Below are 27379 nucleotides of genomic sequence, written 5' to 3'. Positions count from 1 at the left end.
CTCTACATTTCTGATCTTTTAAAAATAATGCACAGGTTCACCAAGGATGGAGTTTTAGTGGAGGGCGTATTCTGGGAAGATGTTCTAGCTCTAGTTGATAAGTATACAGCAGAACCAAAGAAGAAGAAGTAATCTTAATCTTCAGAGCTTTTGTGAAAGATTACTGTTTAGGAAGTGAGATCCAGGGACATTGTCAATTAATGCAGATGTTTTTCATAATTAATATGCTTGCATTGGAAAATTTTGAACCTAACCGAATGAATCAACTTTAGACTACAGTTTACACCTTTAGTCAAAATTGCCCTTCATGAAACCGAAGGGTTGCCATCTTTTTATATCCTCAATTGGTATTTCGTAAATAGCACTAGATATTTTGGTGGCTGTACTCATTTAACAGTTGTAACAGTTGCCAACCTGTTAGATGCAAGATTTTTCTAGCTTTTACTTTGTTTTTTGATGGTTAGTTTTAAACCTGGGGGGGAATTATGCTGAGAATCTTAGCATATACAGTATGATTGGTAATGTGTAGAACGCCATCGTTTTCATAAAGTGAGGGATGTCTTTGTCTGTTCAATGGGTTCATCATGAGAATGCTTGGATCGGTATTTGCCAGCTGATAATTGGACTTGGCAAAACGGGCCGGGTGGGCATGGACCAAGTGCAGGTAAAACGGATATGGGTTCAAAAAGTCTTACTTCTATAAGGGCAATAAAATTTGGACTCGTATCTTACCCCTGTACAAGTACAGGTGCATCCGTGGGTACCTGTTTTTTTGTTGCTTAGTATTATTAAACTAACAAAACAAGTCGCAGAAATAGCCCTTTCAAAAGCACAAAAATGATGAAAAGAATCTGATGGATGATACATAGCGGAGCCTAGGGGTGCTCTTTCCCTCTCAATTTGAACAGACTGAAGAGTAAGTCTTCCCTTAATCCAAGGCCAAAACTTTCCAGTTTTTTCCACATTTGATGTAGCCGAATCTGATATTGAAACATAACCAACTGATCCTGGCCAATCCTATATGGATAAATAATAAATAAAATAAACAAATAAATGATAGAGAACAACCACGCTGGTGACATAGATGGAGAACAGTAAATTAGGCAGAGAACAGTGGTGACAGAAGTGAGAGAGAAGAAGTAGGAAAAGGACGGCAGTATAATAGAGATGAGAGGGAGGAGGTAGAATTGCAGTGGCTAAAATTGATTGACTAATATTTGGTTAGGTGAGACCCATTGTTGAGTATACAAGACTTATTTGGGTTGATAAATTACGAACTGACGTATTGCGTTTGTAAGAGAAAATTAACGAAAAAGGTTTATGAGTATAGTATTACCCAAATTTTTTTTGCCGCATGTATTTTGATTAATGATAAAATTAACATAAATTAAAATAATTAGTTTCTTTGTTAGGGATTTAACACTTGACAATGTTTTATTGAATAAGTTTGATGAGGTGCTGAGTCTCGTTTATACTATAACTTAGGAGATAAATTTAATCGTTTATGATATAGAAAAAAAATTAACACGATATAAATACACCATAGTACATTGTATTTTTTCTCTAAAAATTTAAAATCAATTAAATAATTTCTTTTTAAAAATATCGGGTACCCGCAAATATATCCGATCCACCTACAAAAAAACGAATCAGACCGGATACGGGTATTTTATAAACGGATCATAAATTAGTAATCCGTACCCATTTTTAATTCGGGTACCCGCAGGTCTAATGATAATCCGTATAATTGATTTCCCCATTTAGTGGATTGTCTACACAGTACACAGCTGTGCACCTCTGCCTTTCTTTACTTGAGCGAAGTTAATGGGAACTTTTGATAAAGTAGGGTTAAAGTGAAGAACTGCACGAATACCAAGACTTGAAGTTATTACTTACACGAAGCGAAAATACAGTAAAGAAAAAAAAAAAAAGATCTCAACCAACTTTGCTTTTTCTTGGAAGACTACAATTACAATATACACACACAGACAATCTGAAGGGCCATTGCGGAATCAAAAGAATATTCCTTTTTTGCACCCTCTCTCTCTCTCTCTCTCTCTCAATTAGTTCTTTGTTATTCACAGTATTTTTTTGGTTGGTATCTCTCACTCTCACATCACCCAAATTCCCTTATTTATTATTAAGCTTTGATCACCCTAAATTCTCATCCCATCAGAATCATATAAATCAATAAATAATAAAATGTTTTTCAAATTTGAATGTCACATATTGTATTTAAAAAAACATTATGGTAAATTTTTAAACACAAATATTATTGAATATTCTAGTAGAGGAAGGAATAAGGATTAAAGAATAAACATATATAACTTATAAGTGCTGTGCTCTCAGTGAAAGGATAGTGATAGGTTGAGTAGAGCATCTGTAATCAAACTGGCAATCAGTCATGTTGAATTATTGTTGCGGGACCTACCCAAGTAGATATTTCTTGGAAAGCTGATTCCTATACACCTACTTTTCTAGTGTCAAAAAGCTGATCCCCATTTTTTTTAACATTAATTAAGTAAACCACTTTTGAACAACCCAAGTTTGCCTTCATAACATTTCCGACCTAAAAAGTTTCAAAATAATACTTTCTCACCTAAAGTTTATACTCCGTTAATCTTTGGGTATACTTTATTTTCTCAGTCAACTTTCGACGAGTTACCATGAGCCAAAGAAAGGGGATTTTTATAGAGTGGAGCTGGTGAATCAAATAGTGATGACCGATTGAATATTCGCTACCAAAATCAATCGAAAATCAGTTAAGAATAGAAAACCATGGTTTTAAAACTCGACCTGGCCCAATCAGTTCAACTAAATAACCAGAATTTTCAAATGACTTAGTTTGAACTGTGATTGGACCAGATTTTTTGCTACAAACCGTCGATCCAATTGGTTCGACCCAGCGGTTGAACCACTTTTTTATTATTTTATTATTTTTTATGTTATATTGATGTCACAATGATGTCATCACGCTGACATAAACATGATGACATCATGGTTCGACCCAGCGGTTGGCCAACCCGATGACCAGGTGACTTGACCGGGTTACTCCCTGGGTCGGATTTTAAAACCCTGTAGGAAATCCTAACTTTGCGACGGTCGACAATGGTGAGAAATCATGTGCCGAAGTGTGAGAGATTTTGTAGAGAGGAGATCAAAGTTTCAAATGATGGTGACGGAAATGATTTTTGCTGTCAAAATCGTCTTTGAGTAGTATCAAAATGTTAACGTTGGGTGAAAAAATTGTATTTTAAAACTTTTGAGATATAAAAGTTAGGCAAAGCATGGGTGGGGAAAGTTCGTTTACTCAATTGATTAATCATCTGTCCCTTTCATGCGAAACCAAACCATTTCTTAATTTAATAACACCATCACTCGATTATAATATAACTGGATATTTTATTTTATTTTATTCCTCAACGACTCTTTTACTAATTAAGTCATAATAACATCTTATTTTAGTTTAGATGAGGAAGAGATTCCTTTCCTTTGGTTTAATAATAAAAAAATCCACCTCCTCCTTAACCCCTCTTCCTAATGCGTACGTTAGAGCTCAACCATGATATTATTTATCGCTCCGCTCCGTTGCCGTCTCCGGGCACCACCAAACAAAAACCCTGTTTGCTGACGTGTCAACCTTTACAACTACAAACTTTGGGCCCCACGTCTTTGTTTGCTTACGTCACGGACTCAAACCTACAACAAAACCATTTTTTATCACCGCCCTTTCGAATCCGCCAGGCATTATTGTTATTGTTATTATTTTTCACTTGTTTAATATATCATATATATACAACAAACCCTCGTTCACACGCCTTTTCTCTTATCAGTTATCCCCCTCCATTTCCTTGCAACCAACCAACAACAATTAACCGGAAATTTTCCTCTCAAATCCTATTAAATTAACATTCTAATTTCACCTCTTGTTAATTCGAATTGACTTACTGTTTTTCAGTCCTCGAATTTATCGGAAAAAACAAAACAGAAATTGAAATCTAGGGTTTCGAATTCGTGTTTTGATTGACGAATCTGTCATGGCGAACTCCGGAAAGCAAGATATGGTTGACGATCATGTAGATCAATCTAATGGAGACGATTACACGGACACTGTATCGGTTTCTTCGGCCGGTGTTGAAACCTCAACCGTTGGATCACGTGAGATTGGACTGTCGGAGCGATTGACGGACATATTTGTTGAAGAAGGAGACGGAGATTTGTTGCTTCAACGGAGCGATCGTGAAGATAGGGTTTTGCTGTGGCTTCAGGCTCTTGATATGCAAGTCATGGGAGCTTGTCGCGCCGATGAGCGATTGAAGCCGTTGTTGAAGTCTAATGCTTCAAGCGGAGTCGCCGAGGATCGGTTATTGGCTCATCTGAGTCAGGTACACGTGTCGCGATTTATTTCTTTTGTTTTTCCAGCTAATTTTGCTGATAATTGATTCTGATTTTTGTGATTTGTTGATGTGTACAGCATTTTGAGCCGTCGGAAGTGTGTATGTTAGCCAGGTGTTTTTGCATACCACTTGTGTCAATTCGAGTTGGAAAAATAAACAAGCAAGGGAGCCTACTATGCCCAGCTTCAATTAGGTAATTTGGTTTTGCGTCCATATTTGTGTCTCGATTTGCCATGTATGTGTGTTGAATCATGGTTTTTTATTTTTTCTTACATTAATTTCTTGGTATCATGTCAATGCATATATATTAGAAATTGTGAAAATCAAAACTGTGTGGTACAGTAATATGTAAAAGTATAAAAAAGAAAATGAATACATTGTGTGTAAGTTTGTTCTTATAAGATTTATCATAAAATGGTTTAAGGCCATTCGTTTGTTGGGTGGTTATATCTTCACCTTCCAGTTACTAGTTAATCGCATGGCTCAATATGATTGGGATACTTAGGCCACATTGTCTGTTTAATTTTAATCTATGGTTAATCCTTGTTGTTACCGTGTTTTAAGTTAGAAATGTAAAAAACCATTGGCAAGGTCAGGATCAGGAAGCCATTTTGTTGAATTTTGTCATATCATATTATTTAATGAATTTAGTTTCTTGTTATGTAAAGCTGCCTTTTATTGATTTGTTGTTTTATTTTTATCTTAACTGTTAAAGAGTAACGCAAACAGATGTGATGATTCTTTTTGCAGCTATCTAATGGTAATTGATTGCTAATATGCCATTGTAATTGTATGACTGCTGGCAGGTGGTTTAAAAATATACATGGTTTAAAATGTCCTGATGTTTCGCAGTTATTCACTCATGTTAATATGCCTGTAAGTTTGTATGTTAATATATCTGTTGCATGTGTGTACTCATGTTTTAAGAATATTGTGGCCTCTGTTTTTGCTCAATACTGGTGTGTCATTAAAATAATATTAGCTCGTTTCTTCTTCTGAGGACCTTATATCTGTTTGTTTGGTTTGATCATAACTACAAGGGTTTGTGCTTTTGGTATGACATTATAATTGGAAATGTGTGATCACCTTTAGTAAACTTCATCTTAAAACAAAATCATTTGTGACTTGCTTTTTTTTTTTTTTTCTATATAATATATCTTGTCTAACTGTTGCATAATACTTGTATATTAGGCTGCTACACAGGAACAGGTTTATAGGTTTATCTAATGACTTTGCCATATCATCATAACGGTTATAAATAAAACTGGCCTTGGCGATATATTCAAATATGATATTCTTGGGCAGACCGCTGGTGGTGGATGATAATAGTTGAAACTCTAGGATTCTATATTTAGTTTATTGATGGTGATAATGTTCATGCTTCCAAATAAATATATCTTTTCACTTGTAGGTAAAGTGGGCGTATAAATGATCTCTGAATTAAGGGGAAGTGAAGGTAGTTTCATCTCCTATATTATATGGCTTTGCTGTATTCTGTATATGTAGGGACAACATTTAATTGCCGTAGAAGAAAATAAGTGTGAAGTCCTTGTCTTAAATTTTCTTGTGATCCCGAGTTGATATTAGACATTCTGTATTTTGCTATTTTGAAGTTTGGTGGTCTATGAAATTTTTAATTTCTATTTGAGTTTGTTCATATCTTCTTGTTATTGTTTTGTTATGTGCTTTTATATCCTTTTAAGTTTTATATATTAATTTTAGTCATGAATATGAATTTAATTGCTCTGAAAAAACTGGCTGTTATAAAATGTCCTGTGTACTTGTGGATCTTGATTAATACCTCTGTGTGAAACAACTGTTCAACAAAATATTTATTTTTTGCTCTAAATTTAAATTAGTAATGGAAGTAACTCAAAACTAAAAGTAAACTTTTACACTGGATGTCTTATAGTTTTGACCATTTGTGCAACTACTGCTAATATTGTGACCAAAAAAATATGGATATATCGTAATCAACCTTGGGTGAATGTGATGGGACACTCTCGCGTGGGGAGGTTATTTTTTGGATATTGAGGTATTAGATGCCCCTAGCATTGATAGTATACGCAATTGAACACTTTTTGGGTGTTTTGTGGGTTACCTATATCATTCTCTAGGAAGCAGTTACTTACGGTCTTCTCGTCCGTCCTTGGTTTTTGACAGTTAACTGAATCATTATGTCTTAGCTTCTAGTTTCATATTTGTTAAAATTTGTATTAAACTGAAATATGAGAGGTTTTTTCTGCTCAATTTTTGTGATATGTAAGAGTATTTGCCTCTTCACCACTTTTGGTTCGTCTTGCTTGAATTTTATAGTGTTTAAATTGTTCTTCTTCGGTGCTTCATTTTATTGTTACCTCTTCTCAACTATTTTTTGTCTTTTCATAACATTACAGAGGGAATCTAAGTCTTACGATCTTGCCAACATCTGATTTGCGACTCTCGTTCATTGGAGATGATGGTCATACAGAAAGACTGTTTACCCTGAGCTGCAAATCTGAGTGCTCTGCTGTTGTAATTGATGAGATCCCAGCAGATCATTCTGGTCGATCATTTCTTATAGAGATCCCAGATAGCAGAGTTTCATACTTCTGGTGCTCAGAGAAGTCCAAGCTTTTGGGCATTGAATTGATTTCAAAGGTATATGTTATTTGATGATGGTCACACCCTTACACTCAATAAATAGCTGATAAAATGTGTATGGTTTTGCTACAGTAAGATCTTTATTTAGGGCATTATTTGATAATCTTTTTTCTGTCACAGATGAAAGATCTTATCAAAAGGAAACCTTCAATTGCTGAATTAACTGGAATCAGTGAGTCGCGCCTTGGATATCTAGCAACTCACCTTCGTGCCTATCTTGTGGGATCATCGTTGAGCAACACCCGAGCAAGTTGTGCAAAGTCACTTTCTCCTTCATGTGGTACCACATCTGATTTCTCAGATTCAGTTCAAAATACTCAATGCCAGTCCTCATCCTCTAAGTCTTTGCGATCTCGGCACAATGGCAGTCAAGCTGTAAAGGCAAATTCAATCTACCAGGGTAGCCTCAGTCCAAGATCAAGTTCCTTTAAGGAGGGTCTGCCCAGAAGCTTGTCCTCTCTAAGAAGTGCTGCTGCTAGAGAAAAGTTAAGGCGCCGAGGTGATGGCTATCTGTCTGCTGTTGACAACTTGACAGTTTCTTCACCTTTTACTACTGATGAATCATGTTCCAGTCAATCTGAAACTGGCAATAATATTTCAGAAGGCAGAAGTTGCCAATTCTCTCCCGCTTTTCTGGAGTCGCTTGGGAAAATTTCTGTCCCTACAACCTCAAGCCAATCGACTGAAGTCTCCTCTGTAGGTTCACCTCTTTTGTCTCCTTACTATTGTTGGTGCCCTCTAGGTGTGTCATCATCATTGCAACATCCAGCATTTTCTTCACAACTCCCAGCCTCATCAAGCGAACCACCTTTACTCCCGCCACTTTCTTCCTTGTTATCAGCTAATGGATCTGCCAGTTTGTTGGCACCAACTCCACCTCTCAATCTTGCTGACATTCCTTCGCTGGATTTCCCAGCTTTCCTGCCAGATCCGTTGGTTCGGTTGCAAGTGCCAAGTTCTCAGCAGATACCAACTTTCACACCATTGATGTGTGACCCAATTGTTCACATTCCAGTGATTGATGTTTGCTCTTCAGGTCAAGGCTACCTGGTGAGTGCTGGTCCTGGTATATCAACTACGATTCCTCCATTGCACCCAAAACTTGTGAATCCAATGATTACTGAGAGTGAGTCAGTGGTAGAGAATGGTGCAAGAGAGACATTGCGGCTACTCATTAGTGGTTCAACTCAGACCAATCCTCCATTGATTGATGTGTTACCTGCTGTTCTGACTAATGTTGATGAGAACCAAAGCTTTTTTCTTGCAGGTAGCCGGGGTCTGTATTGTGGAACCAGAGATGTTGATGCTATTGGGAAAAGCATTGCCTTGGTTTCATTTTCTGGGAGTTCAAGTATTGGACAGATGACATATGAGAGCATTGATGACAAGGTGGATGCATCGCCGGAGGATTCAAATATTGTTAATTCTGATGATGAGAGTAGCCATATGCCAAATTTGAATGATGAAAGTACAGAAGGATATTAGAATATCTTCCGATTTGTTATTTTTATTTTGTTTGTAGATCTGTACGTGCTACGTTCCAAAATGTAGATATATGGTTGCAGTTGTGACATTTTGAATTGTAATTAGTTACAAATCCAGCCTTCTTTTCTTCTTGTCCCACAGTTTGTGCTTGAACAGGAGAATGTTAAAAATTGAAATCTCGGATTACAAAATGATGGTATGGTATTTTCTGCAACAACTCCTCTAATGAAGATTTTCTAAGTGTCAAAGCACCCCTAAATTAACGTGTATATGTATAGAGAGAGACGCGCTTGGAAATCTTGGATCAAATCCTCAATTTCATCCCTTTAACTTTATCGGTTCATTCTTATTCAATGAATATCACACTTTTAACCCCTTTAAATTTAATTTGATTTGCATGGTCACCCAAGGGGTAAAGAAGACGCAGGTTGCAAAACTGTGGTGACGTGTTAAGATCTTACACTAGAAGAGAAAATGGTGGACATGTGGGTTATAACTCTCCCTCGACAAGTTGGTTTTTCAATAGTTCTATCTAAACCCACAAAAAACACATTGTCCAATCTAATTGTTTGAGTTGCTGGAGTGGGTTCCTATCGATAATCACATTTCTAATTATAATTACAAATTATAAAGGCTAGTTTGCTTTGTACCATTCTCCCATAATTTGATTCCACCTTCCTCTGCCTGTGACTTAACTGCATGCAGCCTCTGAAAATTGATTAAGGTAACATGAAAATGGGGAAAAAAATAGAAGCCTAGATGATTGTCAATTGTCATTGTTCATTCAAGCACAAACTAGTTAAGAGATTTCAAGACACTTCTGCTTTAACACTTAACATCGATCAACCTCTCATCAAAATCAGAGTGTGCCATTTATTTGCTGTTAAACGCACAATGTTCCATTGATGTAAAACAATAACACTATAACAGTAAGCACTGTTAATTGATTCCCATTTTAAGGAAACAAAACCCCCAACATTTCCAATTTTGCAACTTAACCCACTCGCCAAACCCCCATTCTATCCAACTGCAGCCTGCTTTGGTCCTAGAATTATGACAGATCTGAGTTAGATTTCAAGAGCCATGTGAGGTGGAGCTTGAAGCTCTCTCTTCTTTTGTTATTTTATAGTTGCATTCTTTATAATTGTATCTGTCAGTCATGGGCACCTGAGAATAAAATTTTAGGTTGTTGGATTCTTCCATAGAAAAAGATAACATGAAAACCCCACTAAAAGAACTAAAGACACCTGAAGAGATGCCAAAAGCCCAAAACCAAGAAATGAAAATAAAAAAGGGAGAACGAACATTTTCCCACCCAAGGTTTGGCGAAACAACACTTTCCCACCCGTCAAGTTTCAAAATGACACTTTTCCACCTTTCATCAGGTTCTGTTAGTATTTTCTATTAATATTTGATTGAAAAGATGAAAATACCCTTAAATAGTTTATTTCTTAATTAGTTTATTATAAATAAAAATTTAGTTAAGTTAAAGTATTTATTCGATTATTTATTAGTTCAAGTGTAAAGATATCTTTTTTTCCTTTGTTTATTGAATTAATTAGGAATTTTGATTTATTATGTTAATTATAAAAATGAAAAACATTATATTACAAAAGACATTAGATATTTAGTATATTATTGAATAATAGTGATAAGATATTGATGACATTATAAATAAATAAATATGAATAAATATGAAGGTCATTTAACTTTAAACAATTCTATAACATTACTCCTAATTTTTTAGGTAGGGTTAACTATTTTTTTTTTTTTTTTTTTTTACTTTTCAATATTTGACTTTTTGGCTAATTAAAAAATTATAAAGTCAAATATTTATGGGTATTTTCGTCTTTTCAATAAAATATTAACCTACGGAAGGGTGGGAAAGTGTCATTTTGAAACTTGAAGGGTGGGAAAGTGTCGTTTCACCAAACCTTGGGTGGGAAAATGTCGTCCTCCCAAGAAAAAACAGCAAATCCCTTAACCTGAAGCAACCGAACTAAATTAACTATTTAAGAGGCTCAAAGATATGCCAAAGGCAAAGTGGCAAACAAGAAACAAACAAAGTGGAGTGAACGTTACTCACCACATATCATAATAAACCAAAATGGGGTATCTGTTTACTGAAATTTTAAATGATTTTTGATAAGACAGAAACAATTTCCAATTGCAATAATTAATACATAAATGTTTAGGTCAACTAGAAGAGATTTGCCCATTTCTATGGCTAGCAGGTAAGCTTTAGTAATGGAAAATGACATGATTTATTTGATAATATATGATTAATAGTGGTCAATTTTAGTTCAATATGGACACTATAGTTTTTTTTTTTTTTTTTTTTTTTGACCGGGTGGGGTGTTCGGGCCAGTTTGCCAACACCTGGACTAATTTTCAGGGTTTGAAGTTAACGACCGGATAAATCCTTAACTTAAGATTTTTTGAGTAATATACCCAAGAATCTCTATCACCTCACCCGGTCACTCATGGGTGGTTCACTGTAGTTAAGTCCATAGAAGATGCATCTTTCTATTGAATACAAAAACAAAGTAAAGAAAAATGGACAAATAGAATTTGATTCTGAGTAGAAATGCAATCAGATTGGCAGAATGAGAAATAATTTTGGTGTCAAGTGATGCATAACCCACTTCANGTGTTTGGGCCAGTTTGCCCACACCTAGACTAATCTTTGGGGTCTGAAATTAACGACCGGATAAACCCTTCAGTGGTCACTCCTATTAGTAAGAGAATTGAATTCAATACCTCTTGAGTAATATACCTAAGAGTCTCTATTACCGCACCCCATCACCCATGAGTGGTTCACTGTAGTTAATTCCATAGAAGAGGCATCTTTCTATTGAAGAACACAAAAACAAAGTAAAAATAAAAATGGACAAATGGACAAATAGAATTTGATTCTGAGTAGAAATGCAATCAGATTGGCAGAATGAGAAATAATTTTGGTGTCAAGTGATGCATAACCCACTTCAAAAAACAGTGATAAAATTGAAGTGGTTTCGGAATAAATATGCTAAGAGATAAGAAAGTGATTTTACACAGAGAAGCACTTTTTTTTTTTTTTTTATTTGACATTAAAAAAAAAAACTATGGGCAAAAGGGATTCTCTTTCTAGTTTTTGTTGCCGATATTTCTAACTTGATTGATGGAGATTGCTGTTGCTTACTTCTTCTCATGGGGCCTTTGCTACAAGAAAGAACGACAGCTTTATGCCTTTGAACTATAATTAGGAAGAAAGAAGAAAATATTTAGCACCTATTTAAAGCCGAAAGCCTTTCTAAGTTGCCTTTGGATTTTACTTTTTTTATCTTTGAAGGCAAAATCCCTATTAATTGATTCTAAACAGAGTTTTAATATCTTTTGATTTGCCTAATCAGAAAAATATCAAGTACACTTAAATTACCAAAAACACCTTAAAGATATCATAAAATCCCCTAAAAATATCGTATTCCCTATACAAATATAAAAACCTTTAAAAAAAATATCATAAATCCTCCTGCAACAATATAAAAAAACATTAAAACGTTTGCATGCACCTCGACTATATTAAAACGTTTTTTATTTAAGTTTATCTTAGAGCTTGTGGAATTAACCTTTAAAAAAAGCAAGAAATTGTGAACATGTTTTGAAGTGAAATAGCAATATAACCTAAAAAGGGCTTATAGATAAGCACTTATTTTTTGTGCTTATAGGATCATTGTGTTGTCAAGGCGGAAGACCACCTAGTCACTCAGCTAAAACTTCAAGGCCCTGTTTGTGTACACAAAAACTTTTAAGTATTTATTTAAGAAAAAAAAAGTAGATTAAATGCTCTTTTGACTTGAAAATTATATGTATATTTTTAATTAATTAATCACTATAAAAATAGATTTTTTAAATTACCCAGAAACAGTACAATTGGTGAGAGAATGGTTCTTTTATTATTTTATTTTTTTTGGAAAAAGTGATTTGAAGTAAGAGTATTAGAAAGTGCTTTTCAACAAAAGCACATGAAATTACTTTTAAAAAAATTAAATCCTGATTATATTCTTCTTTAACTGCTTTTCTGATTCAAAAAGTATTTTTCTAGAAAAAATCTATGAAAATGCTTCTTTTAAAAAAAGCACTTTTTACATTACTGTTTTAATTTTGACTAAGTACAATCTCAAGAAATTTGGGTTTAAAATAATAAATTTGTGATTATAATAGATTGAGGGTTAGATCTCAAAGATAATGAAGATTATTGAGCAATCTCATAATAATAATATTTAAGTTTTTAATTATCCTAATCCATAATTTAAACTCAAGTTGATGACAAATTAATTCAAATTAAATCCCCAATAATTCTATTCTTGAATCCATATGATGCATGCACAATATATAACTTAAAAAATTAAAAAATTAAAAAAACCCCAATTTTGGTATTTGGAAAGCAACTTGTATGTTGTAACACATGTATGAAATTAAAACAATTATATGGATTTGGAACATATTATATGAATAATTTATTCAACAATATATGTTTCACCATGATCACCAAGTTATGCTTATTAAAAAAAAAAAAAATTAAAACAATATTAATAATAAATTAATTAAAATAAAATCCTAGTTCATCCATCATGATTTCTCTCAATTTATAAGATAAGAGTAAACGACTTTTTCCTAACCAAGGTTTGCCTTAATAACACTTTCCAACCCAAGAGTTTTAAAATACCACTTTCCCACCCAAAGTTTATATTCCTTTAATACCCAAAATATATTTCACTTTCTTAGTCAGCGTTCGACGAGTTATCACGAGTCAAGGTAAGAAGGTTTATGTAAAGTGGAGGCCGATGGATTGAATGGTCATAACTAATTGAATATTTGCAGTCGAAAATCAGTTAAGAATAAGAAACCCTAATTTTACGATGGCCGACAATCGATAAGAAATCAAGTATCGGAGTGAGAAGAGTTTTGTAGAGAAGAGAGTCAAGAGATCGAAGGTTCAAATAGTAGTGACAGAAAAAAATTTCACCATCAGAATCAGCTTTGGTTATTAACGGAATACAAATTTTGAGTGGGAAAGTTGTAATTTGAAACTTTTTGGGTGGAATATTAAGGCAAACCTTGGGTGCGAAAAAGTTGTTTAGTCTGGTAAGATATGATACAAGACTTTAGAAAGATTTGACTTGACGAAGAGGTCCAATTCTACAACCCCTAATCAATTTAACTATATTAAAATTTGGTCAATTTATTTATAAATAAAAATAAATCATTTATTTTAGAAAATAATAACAATGATTAATAATTATGTTGTTTGGTGGACCACCACAACACCTAAAAGAAGAACATAATTCTAATATTTTATGTGCATTATTAAATAAAAAGTGGATTTCAATTTTCAATAATGTCAAAAAGAGTACACAACAAATATATTCTCCTTCGTATTTAACATTTTTCTAATTTATAATGCCTATTTTTTATTTTTTTAATATTTATCATCAAATAATGGTCAAGGATGCTCCACGCTACGTTATAAATATTATCATTTTTTTATTTTTTCGGTCAAATTATATAAAAAAAAAAAAATTGAATGATATTATTTTTAATTTTGTGTTGTGGCGTTTTTGGTCATTTGATGTCGTGGTTTACCTGCATTATATTATTTCGAGAGTATCTATAATAATATATAAGATTAAAATATAATATTATTTCTTATAAAATTGATTTTAGGTGATATAATGAAAATTAAAATATAAATAAATTCATAAAAATGTGTAAAATTTATTGATAAATACATATATTTCAACTATCTAAATTTCAAGTATAAGGTATTTATCGTAAAAAAAAAAAAAAAAAAAAAAATGCTACGTATTGTAAGTCATGAACTAAATGATTCATGAAATTTTCACATAAAACTTTATTTTATGTCAAAACTCATGTTATTTTTCACATTTCAAAGTTGTTATGAATCTTTTTCTCGTATCAAATTAATGAAATTATATTGTATTTATCTTGTATGAAATAATCTTCTGAAATCATACATATTTAATACGTAAGACATGAGATATTGTTTATAAATGATATAATTAAAACAATAATAATAATTATATATTTTTAAATTCCACCTTTTTTTCCGTGCTGTCACGAGATTCATGAAATTAAAGTCATGCTTTCCCTTCATCTCTACACAATTTTAGAAAACTAATTGTGGAAAACGATTGCGTTTTCGTGTAATTTGTGAAAAAGTTGAAAATATTAATTATATTTTAATCTGGGTTATGCTACGTTGCTGGCCCGGTAATGTTACCTGGCAAGCTACCGGGCCAGCTATGGAGATCTAATGTAATGGTCAGTATTAACTCTAACAACTTTAAAAGAAAAAAAAAATAGATTAATGTGAACGCCCTGTTTTAAAATTAATAAATACAATTAGGGGAAATTAATACATTTCTAATCACGGAAGGATTGAGTTGGTGGTGGGCAGGAAACGGTGGGCAGTGATGTCATATTCAAAATTCTGATGTTAATAATAATGCCCCACGTATCACCATTTGAAACGACAAGATTTCATAATCAACCATCTAATCAAACAATTTGTAGGTAATCACTAATCAGTGTGAATATGACCATTTCAACTCAGGAGAAATTAAGGAAGAATAATCCTGGCCTGATAAGAGAGTCGAATCCGACCTATGAAAGAATGGAAAAAGAGAAAGAGGAAAAAACAATTATAAAATTTAAGGATTGAATTTAACTCCTTGTATAATTTTTTATATACCTCTTTATAAGGTTAGTTTTATTTATTAAAGAATTCTTTTCTTTATCTCATAATATGAAGTACCCATGAGTGACCTAACTGGATCACAAACCTTAACTGGGAAAATGAAATAGAAGTAAATTACTTAAGAGTATGCGACATTTTTTCTACCCAAAAAGTTTCAAAATACTACATTTTCATTGAAAGTTAATATTTCGTTAGTATCTAAAGTCGATCTGACTGATTCCAACAATGAAAATTATCTTTGTCACCACTATTCTCCTTTCGACGAAACTCCTCCCACCCTAATATATGATTTCTCGCAGATTGCTGGCCACCACAAAGCTAGTGTTTCCTGTTGTTAACTAATTTTTGGCTGATTCTGGTGGTAAATATTCAATCGGTCACCATCATTCAATCTATCGAGCTTCATTATACAAAACCCATCTTACTCTAGCTTTTGGTAACTCACCGAATGTTGACTAAGAAAGTAAAGTGTATTTCACTGTAGACCTGGGCAAACCCAGACCCAAAGGACTGGTCCTAGGACCGGTCCTTGTAGGGCCTAGTCCCAAACCGGACCAAGCCTATTGGAGGAGGGACCGATCCCTTAATCAGCCCCTCCTCCAAGGCCCGAGCTTGGGACCGAGCCCGGGCCCAAACCCCTTTGCTTAATTTCAAAAAAGTCATTTATCAAATATCCAAAAACCCCCTGAATATTTTGAAATTGACGAAAATATTAAAGGTCAAATCAATTTTACAGCACATGACCGTTGGCAGCAGCTACACTATAAATAATCTCCCACACTTCCAATTTTTTTCACACCAACTCTCATTCTCTCATTTTCTCAATCTCTCTACTCCAATCCAATTCTCATTCATATTTTCTTCAATTCAATTTATATTTATATTATATTTTATTCATATATCTTATTTATATTATTCAATTTTTTCTATTTTTCAATATCATCTCTTATTCATATTATTCATATTATTATTATTTTAATTTTAATTATTTATTATTTTATCACAAATTCATAATGGAATGGTCAAATGAGTTATACGTTCCATCAACCGAATAAATTGAAGGGTTCGATCCATTTTTACCATTTCCATAGTTAGCAGCTACAATTCAACGACAACAACCACATTCAACCAGGATGGGGTGCAGCCAAATACAAACGAGTTGCGACTCTATGGCCCAACCCTTCTGACCGTCAAAGAGGGTCATGTCCGATGTATGGCGACACTTCACAAAATCAAAACGAGCAAAGGCGAATTGGGAGGGGGAAGAATCGTGCGGGACATGTAATTTCTGTGGAACCGTTATCGACGCTAAGAAGGGAACTTCGACGATGCTACGACATTTGGAGAAGAAGTACCCCCAAATAATGTAGTTGTCCGGTTCATCTTCAACCGAACCAGATAAACAAATTCAAACTCAACTTAATTTTAATCCACAATTCTCAACTCTATCAACATGGCAGTACAATACACTCTAAGCACGAGAGGAAATTGCAAAATACATAATTGCTATGGACTCTCTCATTTCTTTATCTGAAAATCCTTTTTTTATTCACTTGATTAAAATTGTATTTTGTCTAGCATATACCTTGTTAGTAGAAGTACAAGTAGAAGAGACATACTAAAACTTTATAACCAAATAAATATTCAACTTAAAAATAAATTTCAAAATTTTAGGAATATATCTATTGCACTTACTTCAGACATATAGATATAGGCTTGTAGATCAAAAATAGATTTTTTAACTGTCAGAATACATTACTTAGATCATGGTTGGGGTTTACAACAAAAATGGATAGGTTTTAGACCATTATATACTGCACATAATACTGACACTATTTATTTTACAATACTTGAAGTTTTGCAAGCATATGTATTAATTGATAGAGTTGTAGCGCTAACGCTAGATAATGCAGCTGTTAACACTGCAACTATCTTTTTTTTTAAAAAATATTGGATTCGCGTGGTGAAGACAATTTTTTTTTCACTAGAGATGTGATTGCCACATCATTAGTTTGATTGTTAAAGCAGCTTTAGAAGCTATAAATTCAAAGATTGAGATGGTGCACGCGACTATCAGATTCATCGTCGACGGTAATAACAAAAGATGGCAGGAGTACGTCAAATATTGTAAGCAAAAATATCTATCAGTTCGACCTTTAAAGTTATGTACGGACATGTCTATCCATAATAATTCCACCTACTTGATGTTGGAAAAAACTTTGCCAACCGTAAGACAAATTACAAATTTCGTCAATCGGAGGAATCGGCAGGAAGTTGTCAGTTATGATGATTGGACGGTTTGCAAACTTTTTTATTCATTTCTTAAAGTTTTTTATGAATCCACTAATATATTAAGTGGTATTTATAATCCTACTACTAATTTAACGTTAGATATTTTATTTCAAATTTCTAAGACTTTTGCTAAATATAAATATAATGACTTCTTAATGGAAATTGTTTCAAAGATGGGAAAAAAATATGAGAAATATTGGTTAGATATTCCATTCATATATGAATTAGGCTTTGTTATAGATCATAGATTTAAATTACACGTAGTTATTTAGATAGACCAACATTTAGGACATGATTATACGTATTATTTGATTAACTTTAAGCAAAAATTGAAAAGCTTTTTTTTTTTCTTTATATCAGAGCAGGGACAATAGAATAGGAACGTCCAGCAGAGACGACCAACATGACCCTGATGAAGACAACTATCAAGAATCGAGCATGTGGACGTATATAGAAGCGAAAGTAGCAGCTCTGGCTTGTACATACATGAACCAAATGAGCTTAATTGCTACCTACAAATGGACATGTCCTATATGACGAAGAAGGAGAAACGTGAGATGGATGTGCTTCAATGGTGGAAACAAAATCAAAGTCGATTGCCCATTGTAGCCCAAATGGCACGTGCCATTTTATTTGTGCTGTTTTCTACAATTACATCTGAGTCAACATTCTCAATGAGTAACTAAATTGTTGAAAACAGAAGATGCTCTTTAACCAATGAGATGATTGAAGTGATAATGTATTTACGGGATTGGACTCATGCAGAGAAAAAACTACAGCAGCACCCTGAAGATCCTGAACTACTTAAACTCTTTAGGAACACATATTTAAACGATGTAAATATCATTGACGATGAATAATTTAATAAAAACAAATTTATTTAATTGTTTATTTGTGAAGTGTGAATATTACATTTATGTTAAAATTAATTAATTAAATTATCTCTTTAAAGTCTAAATTTAAATCCCCATATTTATAAATAATTATTAATTATAATTAACCATTAATTAATTTATTATTTAATTTTTAAAATTAATTAAAAATTTATTAATCTCTCTAGGGTGGAAAAAATTTTCCAGGCCCCAAAAAATTACTAAACCCCCCAACATAATTATTTTGCTGCAAATATAAAAAATTTGGGGGGGTGAAAAATAATTTTTCAGGCCCATAGGACCAGTTCGGGTCCTGAAATTTCTCATGGCCTTGGGACCCGTCCTAGGCCCATGAGCGATTGGTCCCAATCGGGCCCAGACCCAGGCCCGGTTGGGACCAGTCCTTGCCCAAGTTTAATTAACGGAACATAAACTTTGGGTGAAAAAGTGATATTTTGAAACTTTTTGGGTTGGAAAGTAATTAAGGCAAACCTTGGGTGGAAAAAGTTGTTTTCTCATTATTTAATCTAATACTTATTAATTATCTCATTGACCTACCAAGTACATTGACAATAAAACATAATTTTAAGGTAAAATGCGATTAAAATGCAAATTAAGTGCGTGACTATCATTATCGTTACATGAGTCAAGTAATTAGTAAGCACCACAGAAACCGTTAGTCTCTTAACGGTATCGTTATCATTTGTCTTAACAAAGTTAACGCACCCTCTAATCTTGTCAGCACCTCAGATAGGTTTCAACATTGACTTTTTTTATAGTTACTATTTCATCATCCAGCTGTCTGTCATCATTGGTTAACTGCTCGTATCTATCACAATTCATTGCCACGTGTCATCCGCATAATTACGTACTTAACCATCTTTTGTATTAGAATTTTACCACCCTTATCTCCATAAATACTTAAGCTAGAATTTAGGCCGTCATTTTTTTTTAGTTTTTGAATTATTTTAATTACCAGATTAAATGGTGGGCCCACTTATTCCTTATTTTCAACTTTAGCTGTCCATTGGATGTGCTGTCTGATTCAGATTTATTTTATACCTTAAAAGAAAATCCAATAATTTAGGCTTTATCAAAACCTTTTTTTAATAATTACACGAAAAATAAAATTTATAAGTAATCTGAAATTGATTTATCTTTATATTTTATTTATATTAAATTTAGTCCCCGCAAAGCCACAAATAAAACCACGTCTACGGACAGGATTCATCACAGTAAGTACCAACAAAAACTATTAGACATCCAATAAGATACAGCCACGTGACCACCACAACCCAGGAGATTTCTGGTACTAAAATGTTATTTATAATTTTTTATCGAAAGTTTCCCCGATAAATGTCGTTTGATTGGTTGTAGCAGTATGTTTTTGTCGTTTCCACTTTATTTATTTTTATTTTATTTTATTTTTTTCTCCCTTCTCTCTCTTTAGTGTTTTTGAGGCGCATATTAGAAGGACACCAGACTAGGGTCTGATCCAAACAGCCCTTTACTACTCCTCTCTATTACGCAAAACTGTTTAAACTGTCGCCGTCTGATTTTCTACTTCCGATCTTCTCCGCCGTCCATTATTCTTTCCAAATACTAGCTTCAAACTCCTCTTTCTCTGCTTTTATGTTCTATTATCTACTTATAGCTACTTCACTCTTAGTTATGATTTTCAAATTTCCTCTCGTCCCGATCCGATTTGGTTCTTATCGGATAGCTTTCGGGTTGGATCCCGCCGAAATTTCGTTCTCTCTGTAATGGTTTTTTTTTCTCGGTTTCAAGCTTCTCGCCCGATCCACTGAATATCGGCTTTCGAAAATTTTAACTGATAATTTTTATTTTATTTTATTTTTGTTTTAGTGAAATTTTGAGGGAAGAAAAAATAATTTTTTATTTTAATTTTTTTGGGAGATTATATTAGATATCGACGAGGTTGTAATTCATTTTTGTATGGACGAGGACAAAAAGGTAAATAAAATGGGTGCTGCGATATCAGATACGGTTGCAGAGTGCGTGATCCCGTACATACACGACCCCAGGGACCGAGACGCCGTTTCGTTAGTGTGCCGGAGGTGGTACGAGCTGGACGCAATTACACGTAAGCACCTAACGATTGCGTTGTGCTACACGACGACCCCGGAGCGGTTACGGCGTCGTTTTAGCCATTTAGAGTCGTTAAAATTGAAGGGGAAGCCGAGAGCGGCGATGTTTAATTTGATACCCGAGGATTGGGGCGGGTACGTGACGCCTTGGGTCAAAGAAATCGCTCAGTCGTTTAATTGTTTGAAGTCGCTTCACTTTCGGAGGATGATTGTGAAAGACTCGGATCTGGAAGATTTAGTTAGGGCTCGAGGGAGGAATCTTCTGGTTTTGAAGCTTGATAAGTGTTCTGGATTCTCTACTGATGGACTTCTCCACGTGACTCGCTCGTGCAGGTACTTCATCTTTGTTTAATAAGTTAGTCGCTGTTATTTCGAATTTATACCTGTTTTAATTGAAAATTTTGGTGGGTCTTGGAGTATTTGATAGCTGATAGTTACATGTTTGTGTGTGGTAATAATTAATAAAGTTTGTGAGAAATTGTATTGAGTTGAGAAAGAAGTTCATATAATTTGAGATATTGTTTTTGCTTGGAATGATAATGTTTTCCTGATCATTTGGAGCTTTTAATTCATTACTCCTGTTCATGAGTTATGTCTTTCCATGATTCAGATGCGTGGATGTTGTTGCTTCATTACATTGTAGTTTTCTCCAAAAGTTCAATTAGTTCTTTACTGATCTCATTAATGTTAAGCAGCATATATTTTGATTGAAATTTAACAACTCTTCACCTCTTAAGCTGTGTTACTACTTTACTGCCTACTTTGGTTTTCATTCTGGAAGCTATAATAATCATTGAATGGAAGAATTAGTCTGTGAATGGATGACTTGCTTGATTGGGAGAATTGCCAAGTTTCTATAACCATGATCCGTGAAGTTACTTTCTTTGTTTAGAGAATCTTTTGTTAGGAAGAAGTAGTTGGCTATTTGTATTTGTCACTCTTATTTAACTGTATGCTTAGTTGATTTTTCAGTTGTTGTTTCTATTGTTGGCTGGTTCAAGTTTGCGTGTTGTAAGACCTGCATCATTGTGCAGTTTTAAAATCTTCTTGGAGTCGTTAGTTTGTTGAATCATTCTTGGCATTCCCCTTTGATAATGTGATTGTAAAGTTGAAGCATACCCTGCAATGGAGGAAAAATTTCTGTTGCCATCTGTAAGAATATTGGATGTGTAAGTTCTTATTGTTGTTGGTTTGACCTTAGGATCTACGTGATGAAAACTCTGGTTGTTAGCAATTTATGAGTGTTCTCATGCCAATGGCATGAAGTGAGGGTGGAGTAGCAAATGCCTTTCTTTTGTTTGTGGAGGCTGGTGGTAGCTTTACTTGTTTTCTGATTGACTAAGGAAAGGTTTCATTTTGTAAATGCTTTGTGATGCAGTAATTATAATGACGATTCTTATTATTGAAAGAACAGAGCTGTCTTAGTTAGGGTTCTTGAGGGCAGAAGAAAAAGAATTTAAAATCTTATTCATGTGAGAAAATTATTAGAATCTATGGAAAATTAAATTGTTATAAGAATTAATTGGTACTAAAGTTTGATCATAGATGTCCAAAATAGGTAGATGATTGTCTCAAAGATTTGTTTGATTCTGCATTTACATATATAACAAAGGGAATGATATCTTTTATAAGAGAAACAAATGTTCATAAATTTCTCTTAGATATGTTTATTGAAGAAGAGTTGCTATAGTGGCAGTAAGGATTGTTGTAATTAAGTGCATCAACTCGCTCTTCATTGAATGAAGAGAGTTTATAGAAGTATGTTCTTTTGTTTTGAAACTTATTGATCTTAACTTCTAGTAGTTATAAGGTAGAAATTCTGACTCTTTAGTTTGTTAAGATTGACTCTCGATTCCAGATCATATTCAACCCCATGGTCATTTCTGAGAGCTGGATTGAAGTCACACATAAGGTCTGAGAACCACATAACTGCTATATATAAGCTGGATTGAAGTCATAGTGAAGGTCAAAATTAGTTAATGACATGATAGCAATTACAGGGAAGACGTGTCCCCAAGTTATATATAAAGACTGTTGCACGGGTGGTATTAATAATTATCATAATTTCACTCAGGAACTTTTTTATTATCATTTTTTAAAGTTGTGTTGTATGTGTTCACTCTAGTGATTTCTTGACTCTACTGTACGATCTAAGTCTAGGGACTAAGCTTTTCTGTTTACATGGGTCATGTAGGATTTTATCATGGTCATGCAATCATGACACTAGTTGTATAGAAATAGGAATTTAAGTTGACTTTTGTTGCCTACTATACTTGCTTCTTTTTCCTTATTTAGTCCTGTGGATTGTTGTGCAAGCTACAGCCTCAGCTAACTGACCCTTTTTTTTGGAGAGACTGGATTGATTCATGTTATTATTTGTTTTATTATGTCTCCACAGGCAATTAAGAACCTTATTTTTGGAGGAGAGCTCAATAAATGAGAAAGATGGTGCTTGGCTTCATGAACTTGCTTTAAATAACACTGTTCTTGAGACATTAAACTTTTACATGACAGAACTTGTCAGCGTCAACTTTGAAGACCTGGAACTCATAGCTAGAAATTGTCGGTCCTTAACATCTGTGAAAATAAATGACTGTGAACTCTTGGACCTTGTTAATTTCTTTCAGACTGCAACTTCTTTAGAGGAATTTTGTGGGGGCTCCTTCAATCATCAAGCAGACAGTTATTCTGTCGTATCATTTCCCCCAAAGTTATGCAGTTTGGGCCTATCCTATATGGGGAACAATGAAATGTGGATCATGTTCCCTTTTGCATCTGTGCTGAAAAAGTTGGACCTCCTCTATGCATTGCTGGACACGGAGGATCATTGTCTGTTAATTCAGAGGTGTCCGAACTTAGAAGTTCTTGAGGTAGGATCACAAAATTGTTTCCTGTTTATTATTTGCTTTATTAAGTCTTTGCATAATACATGTGTTTTTCTTTGTCTGTTGGCTTACATTTGTCTTCATTTCATCTTCCTTGTTTTACGAAGAGCTATATACACCTTCCAAGTCATGCTGTCTGATAGGTCTTTTTGTTTTTGTTGTTTATATTCTAAATGTGCATCAATGTTTCAAATTACTTTTTTAGATCACAAAAAAGACTGGGCCATGGTTGTTAATAATGAAGTGTTAAGACGTGTTTTGACATATAATACAATTGCCATTAGCTTCACGTTCTTTAGTTGTAAGAAGATGGAGGCTTTCAACTGACAGAACATAGTAGTAGATTATTGTTGATTAATTTAGGGAAAACGGAAAGAACATGAGTTAAACAATATATTCTTTAATTTTGCAGGAAGGTATTAGGAATTTTATTCTCGTTATGAAAAGTCATCCGGTTCTTATGGCAATTAATGGTTCAATAGTTCACCTGTTAAACTGGCTGGTCAAACAATTTTAGTGCAGTAGTGGTTCAGGTTTAATCTTAGGTGGAACAAGGCCCAACTGGTGGTTCTACCTATCAATCGGGTTTAGATTTTAAAACAATAAAATGCATAAGTCACTATATACCTGTTTATGAAATTTTCTACTTTGTAGTTTGGTTTCTTACATTTTTGTTTTCTTTGATGCTTTAGTTTAGAGGAATATTTATTTTCAGTAATTTTTATTTTGTTGACATTTCTCACAAAATTGTCATTTCACTGGTATTAGAATGTTGTTCGTCATACCACATTTTTTGAAGAGAAATTTTGAAATTTTAGGGCAATTTAAAATGTATAAATTCAGAAGAATGTTTCAGAAATCTAAGGGGATCAGAAACTGAAAGAGTAATTTTGTATTAATTTGCTTTTTATGTTGGCAGACTAGGAATGTAATTGGAGATAGAGGGTTAGAAGTTCTTGCTCAGAATTGTAAGAAACTAAAGAGGCTTAGAATTGAGCGAGGGGCCGATGATGATGCGGAAATGGAGGATGAAGAAGGTCTAGTTTCACAAAGAGGTTTAACTCATCTGGCTCAAGGCTGCCTAGAGCTGGAATACTTGGCGGTTTACGTATCAGATATCACAAATGCATCTCTGGTATGTATAGGTGATCACTTGAAAAACCTCTGTGATTTTCGCCTAGTTTTGCTTGATAGAGAAGATAAGATAGCTGATTTGCCTCTTGATAATGGAGTCCAAGCTCTATTAAGGGGATGTGAAAAGCTTAGAAGGTTTGCTCTATATTTAAGACAGGGAGGTTTAACAGACGTGGGTCTCAGTTATATTGGGCAGTACAGTCTAAACGTGAGATGGATGCTTTTGGGTTGTGTTGGGGAGTCTGATGCAGGGCTTATAGAGTTCTCGAAGGGATGCCCTAACCTGCAAAAACTGGAAATGAGAGGTTGTTCCTTCAGTGAGGGTGCCCTAGCTATTGCTGTGATGCAACTGACTTCACTGAGGTACTTGTGGGTGCAAGGATATCGAGCATCCCAAAACGGTCGTGATCTTTTGGCAATGGTTCGCCCATTTTGGAACATTGAGTTGATTCCTCCAAGACAAGTTCATGAGGCTGATCAGGTCGGACAGCAAGAAGTGAATCCGCAGCCAGCTCATATACTTGCATATTACTCCCTTGCTGGACAAAGAGCAGATTTTCCGGAGACGGTGTGCCCATTAGATCCAGAATCTTTACTTACCAGATAGAGCTAGCTGTATATACCACCTTTTTCAAAGTCTCTGTTGTTTTCATTTTACCGCCACGCCCTGTTTATAAAATCAAAAACTATTTTCATTTTTCTCCTCTGAGGGGTTCAAATTTTTAGTTTTGATTTCTGTTTTTTTGTTGTAGACTTTTGTTCCTTAAATAAGTTTGTGTTTTCTTCTGTAATTCTACTTTCTTCCTTCCTTTGTACAATTAACTAGCTTAAATCTCAGACCTTGAGTGAGTGACTTGTATCAAATCCACTGAGTAACTTTTTTCTTTTTTGAAATTACTTTTGTTATTTGGGAAAATCTTGGGATGCTTTGAACTCATTAATAAACATGTGACAGTCATTTTTTTTTTTTTTTTAATCATCAGGGTGTTTGAGCTAGTTTGTGCGCATCTCATCTAATCCTTTGAGAGTTCTGAAAGTCTGACCGGGTAATCTGGTAGTAAGTAGTAACCACCCCTATTTAGGTATGGGGGCACTCGAACTTAAGAGCTTGGAGAAGTTCTTTTTGTTCTTTTATCATTAGGCCACACAGTGGTGGTTATGATGTGATTTTACCTTGAGTTATATTTGGAAAACAAATTTGCTGGTCTGCAATTGGTTGGTTTCAATGACCTTGTCCTTGATATCCCAACGGTCCATGGCCAGATAAACCCATATAAAAAAATCTGCCGTGACCGCCAGCGCCTCCCTGGTTATGATCTGGGTGGTTCCCGCCAGGCGGAGGATTGTTCCCGTCATTCTGGTTATGATTTTGCTGAGGATTGTTCAGATGAGGCCCGAGTTGATAGTTCCTTCTTCATAACTGAAAGTTTATTATACTTATACCTCGCAGCAGACACAGCAATTTCCGAAGCCATTTCCAAAGCCAGGGCACCATGGACAACAACCATGGAGATTGTGATGGAAATAAGGATCCATTGTAATGCAGAAGAGTTATGGTGTTATGAAAGTAGGAGAAGATGATTTATAATGGAGTTTCGAACATGCAGAAGTATCATGTTTGTAACTGGCAAAAGTAGGTTCACACATTATATGTTTGTAACTGAACACTGGCGAAGGAGATATTGAGCACATGTTTTCTGCTCATTACCGTACTAACCTGGAGTAAATAAACCATAGGCTTCCACCATCGTCACCACCATAATTAACTACTTTGTGGCCCTGTCCGTTTCCACCATCGTTGCCGCAGTTGCTTTCGTTACCACCACTGTGGGCGTTACCTCCACCTTGGTTATGATTGTGGTGATCATGGTGAGCAACGTTCATGTGATGCTGCAGATTATAATAAACCATTAGGCTTCAAATATATTTATGATATCTTCGAAGTTTGAAAATAATGATCTCTTCTTCATGATCTTCAAAATTTAAAATTTCAATACTCTTTTATCTTTTTGTATAATATAAGTAGAGTTGCATCTCATAATTTGTGGCATATAAGTTGAGAGTTGTAGTGGACATCTTTGAGGTTATTTCATTTTATTCTGATTTTATGCCGACTCAGTTTGGTAAGAAACATACATTTATACTGTTACATTTAAGGGTGTTATTGTCTTTTAACATCTATTTTATTAAATGTAAGGGCTAAAAGAATAGTATTTCAAATGAGTGTCCTTAATAGTTAGGTATGGCAATGTTCCTCGGGATTTCGGGGACCCGTCCCACCCAGCCCCATATGGGGTGGGGAAGCCCCGGTTCTTTTGGGGATAGGGGCGGGGGTGGGGGGTGTTTTAATACCTGTCCTCGGGGATGGGGTGGCGGTCGGTGATGCCTTTCCCCCACCACTGCCGTCCCGTATATAATATATAAAATTAAAAATTATATATATTTACTTTTTACTAATACCCCTATATTTCACCTAATTATACAATTATCCTACCTATATAAACCCATATTTTTCCAATTTCCCTCACCCTAAATAATTGAACAAGAACAAACATTGACCCATATTTATGTATAATTAATTATATTTAAACAATTAATTTAAGTGTCTATCACGTGGACGAGAATTAACTATGGTAGTTGGTAATGTTCAAATTAGATTATGTTTATATAAAATTAACGGGGCGAAGACGGGCCTCCAACATTCTCCTTTAAGGCGGGGAAGGAGAATTCTTGTCATTCTTGTAACAGGGATGGGGCGAGGGTGGAGAGTGATTTTGAGGATGGGGATGGGTACGGTGAATGA

The 27379-nt window shown here is 34.4% G+C and overlaps 2 protein-coding genes across 2 annotated transcripts; both read left to right on the top strand.

The window, feature by feature from the left end:
- Positions 1-3785: 3785 nt before the first annotated feature.
- LOC116117146 lies at positions 3786-8661 on the top strand. Its single transcript, XM_031403164.1, has 4 exons — positions 3786-4385; positions 4475-4590; positions 6794-7037; positions 7161-8661. Exons 1-4 carry the CDS (start codon positions 4038-4040, stop codon positions 8523-8525), a joined length of 2073 nt encoding a protein of 690 aa, XP_031259024.1. The 5' UTR covers positions 3786-4037; the 3' UTR covers positions 8526-8661.
- An 11229-nt stretch (positions 8662-19890) lies between these two features.
- LOC116117149 (coronatine-insensitive protein 1) lies at positions 19891-25425 on the top strand. The gene is made up of 3 exons (XM_031403168.1): positions 19891-20890; positions 22956-23427; positions 24362-25425. Exons 1-3 carry the CDS (start codon positions 20406-20408, stop codon positions 25181-25183), a joined length of 1779 nt encoding a protein of 592 aa, XP_031259028.1. The 5' UTR covers positions 19891-20405; the 3' UTR covers positions 25184-25425.
- Positions 25426-27379: the final 1954 nt, after the last annotated feature.

This window comes from Pistacia vera, unplaced genomic scaffold (assembly GCF_008641045.1).
Source record: "Pistacia vera cultivar Batoury unplaced genomic scaffold, PisVer_v2 Contig80, whole genome shotgun sequence".
In the NCBI taxonomy this organism is placed as follows: Eukaryota; Viridiplantae; Streptophyta; class Magnoliopsida; order Sapindales; family Anacardiaceae; genus Pistacia; species Pistacia vera.
The sequence above is the reverse complement of the archived record's forward strand: the minus strand, read 5'-3'. Positions and strand labels throughout refer to the sequence as shown.

Bases quoted from the DNA above. Each gene is read 5' to 3' on its own strand.
- LOC116117149 (XM_031403168.1), top strand. From the start codon at position 20,406: ATGGACGAGGACAAAAAGGTAAATAAAATGGGTGCTGCGATATCAGAT. The intron at 20,891-22,955 runs GTACTTCATCTT...ATGTCTCCACAG, and splicing joins CACGTGACTCGCTCGTGCAG to GCAATTAAGAACCTTATTTT. The intron at 23,428-24,361 runs GTAGGATCACAA...TTATGTTGGCAG, and splicing joins CGAACTTAGAAGTTCTTGAG to ACTAGGAATGTAATTGGAGA.
- LOC116117146 (XM_031403164.1), top strand. From the start codon at position 4,038: ATGGCGAACTCCGGAAAGCAAGATATGGTTGACGATCATGTAGATCAA. The intron at 4,591-6,793 runs GTAATTTGGTTT...ATAACATTACAG, and splicing joins CTATGCCCAGCTTCAATTAG to AGGGAATCTAAGTCTTACGA. The intron at 7,038-7,160 runs GTATATGTTATT...TTTCTGTCACAG, and splicing joins GCATTGAATTGATTTCAAAG to ATGAAAGATCTTATCAAAAG.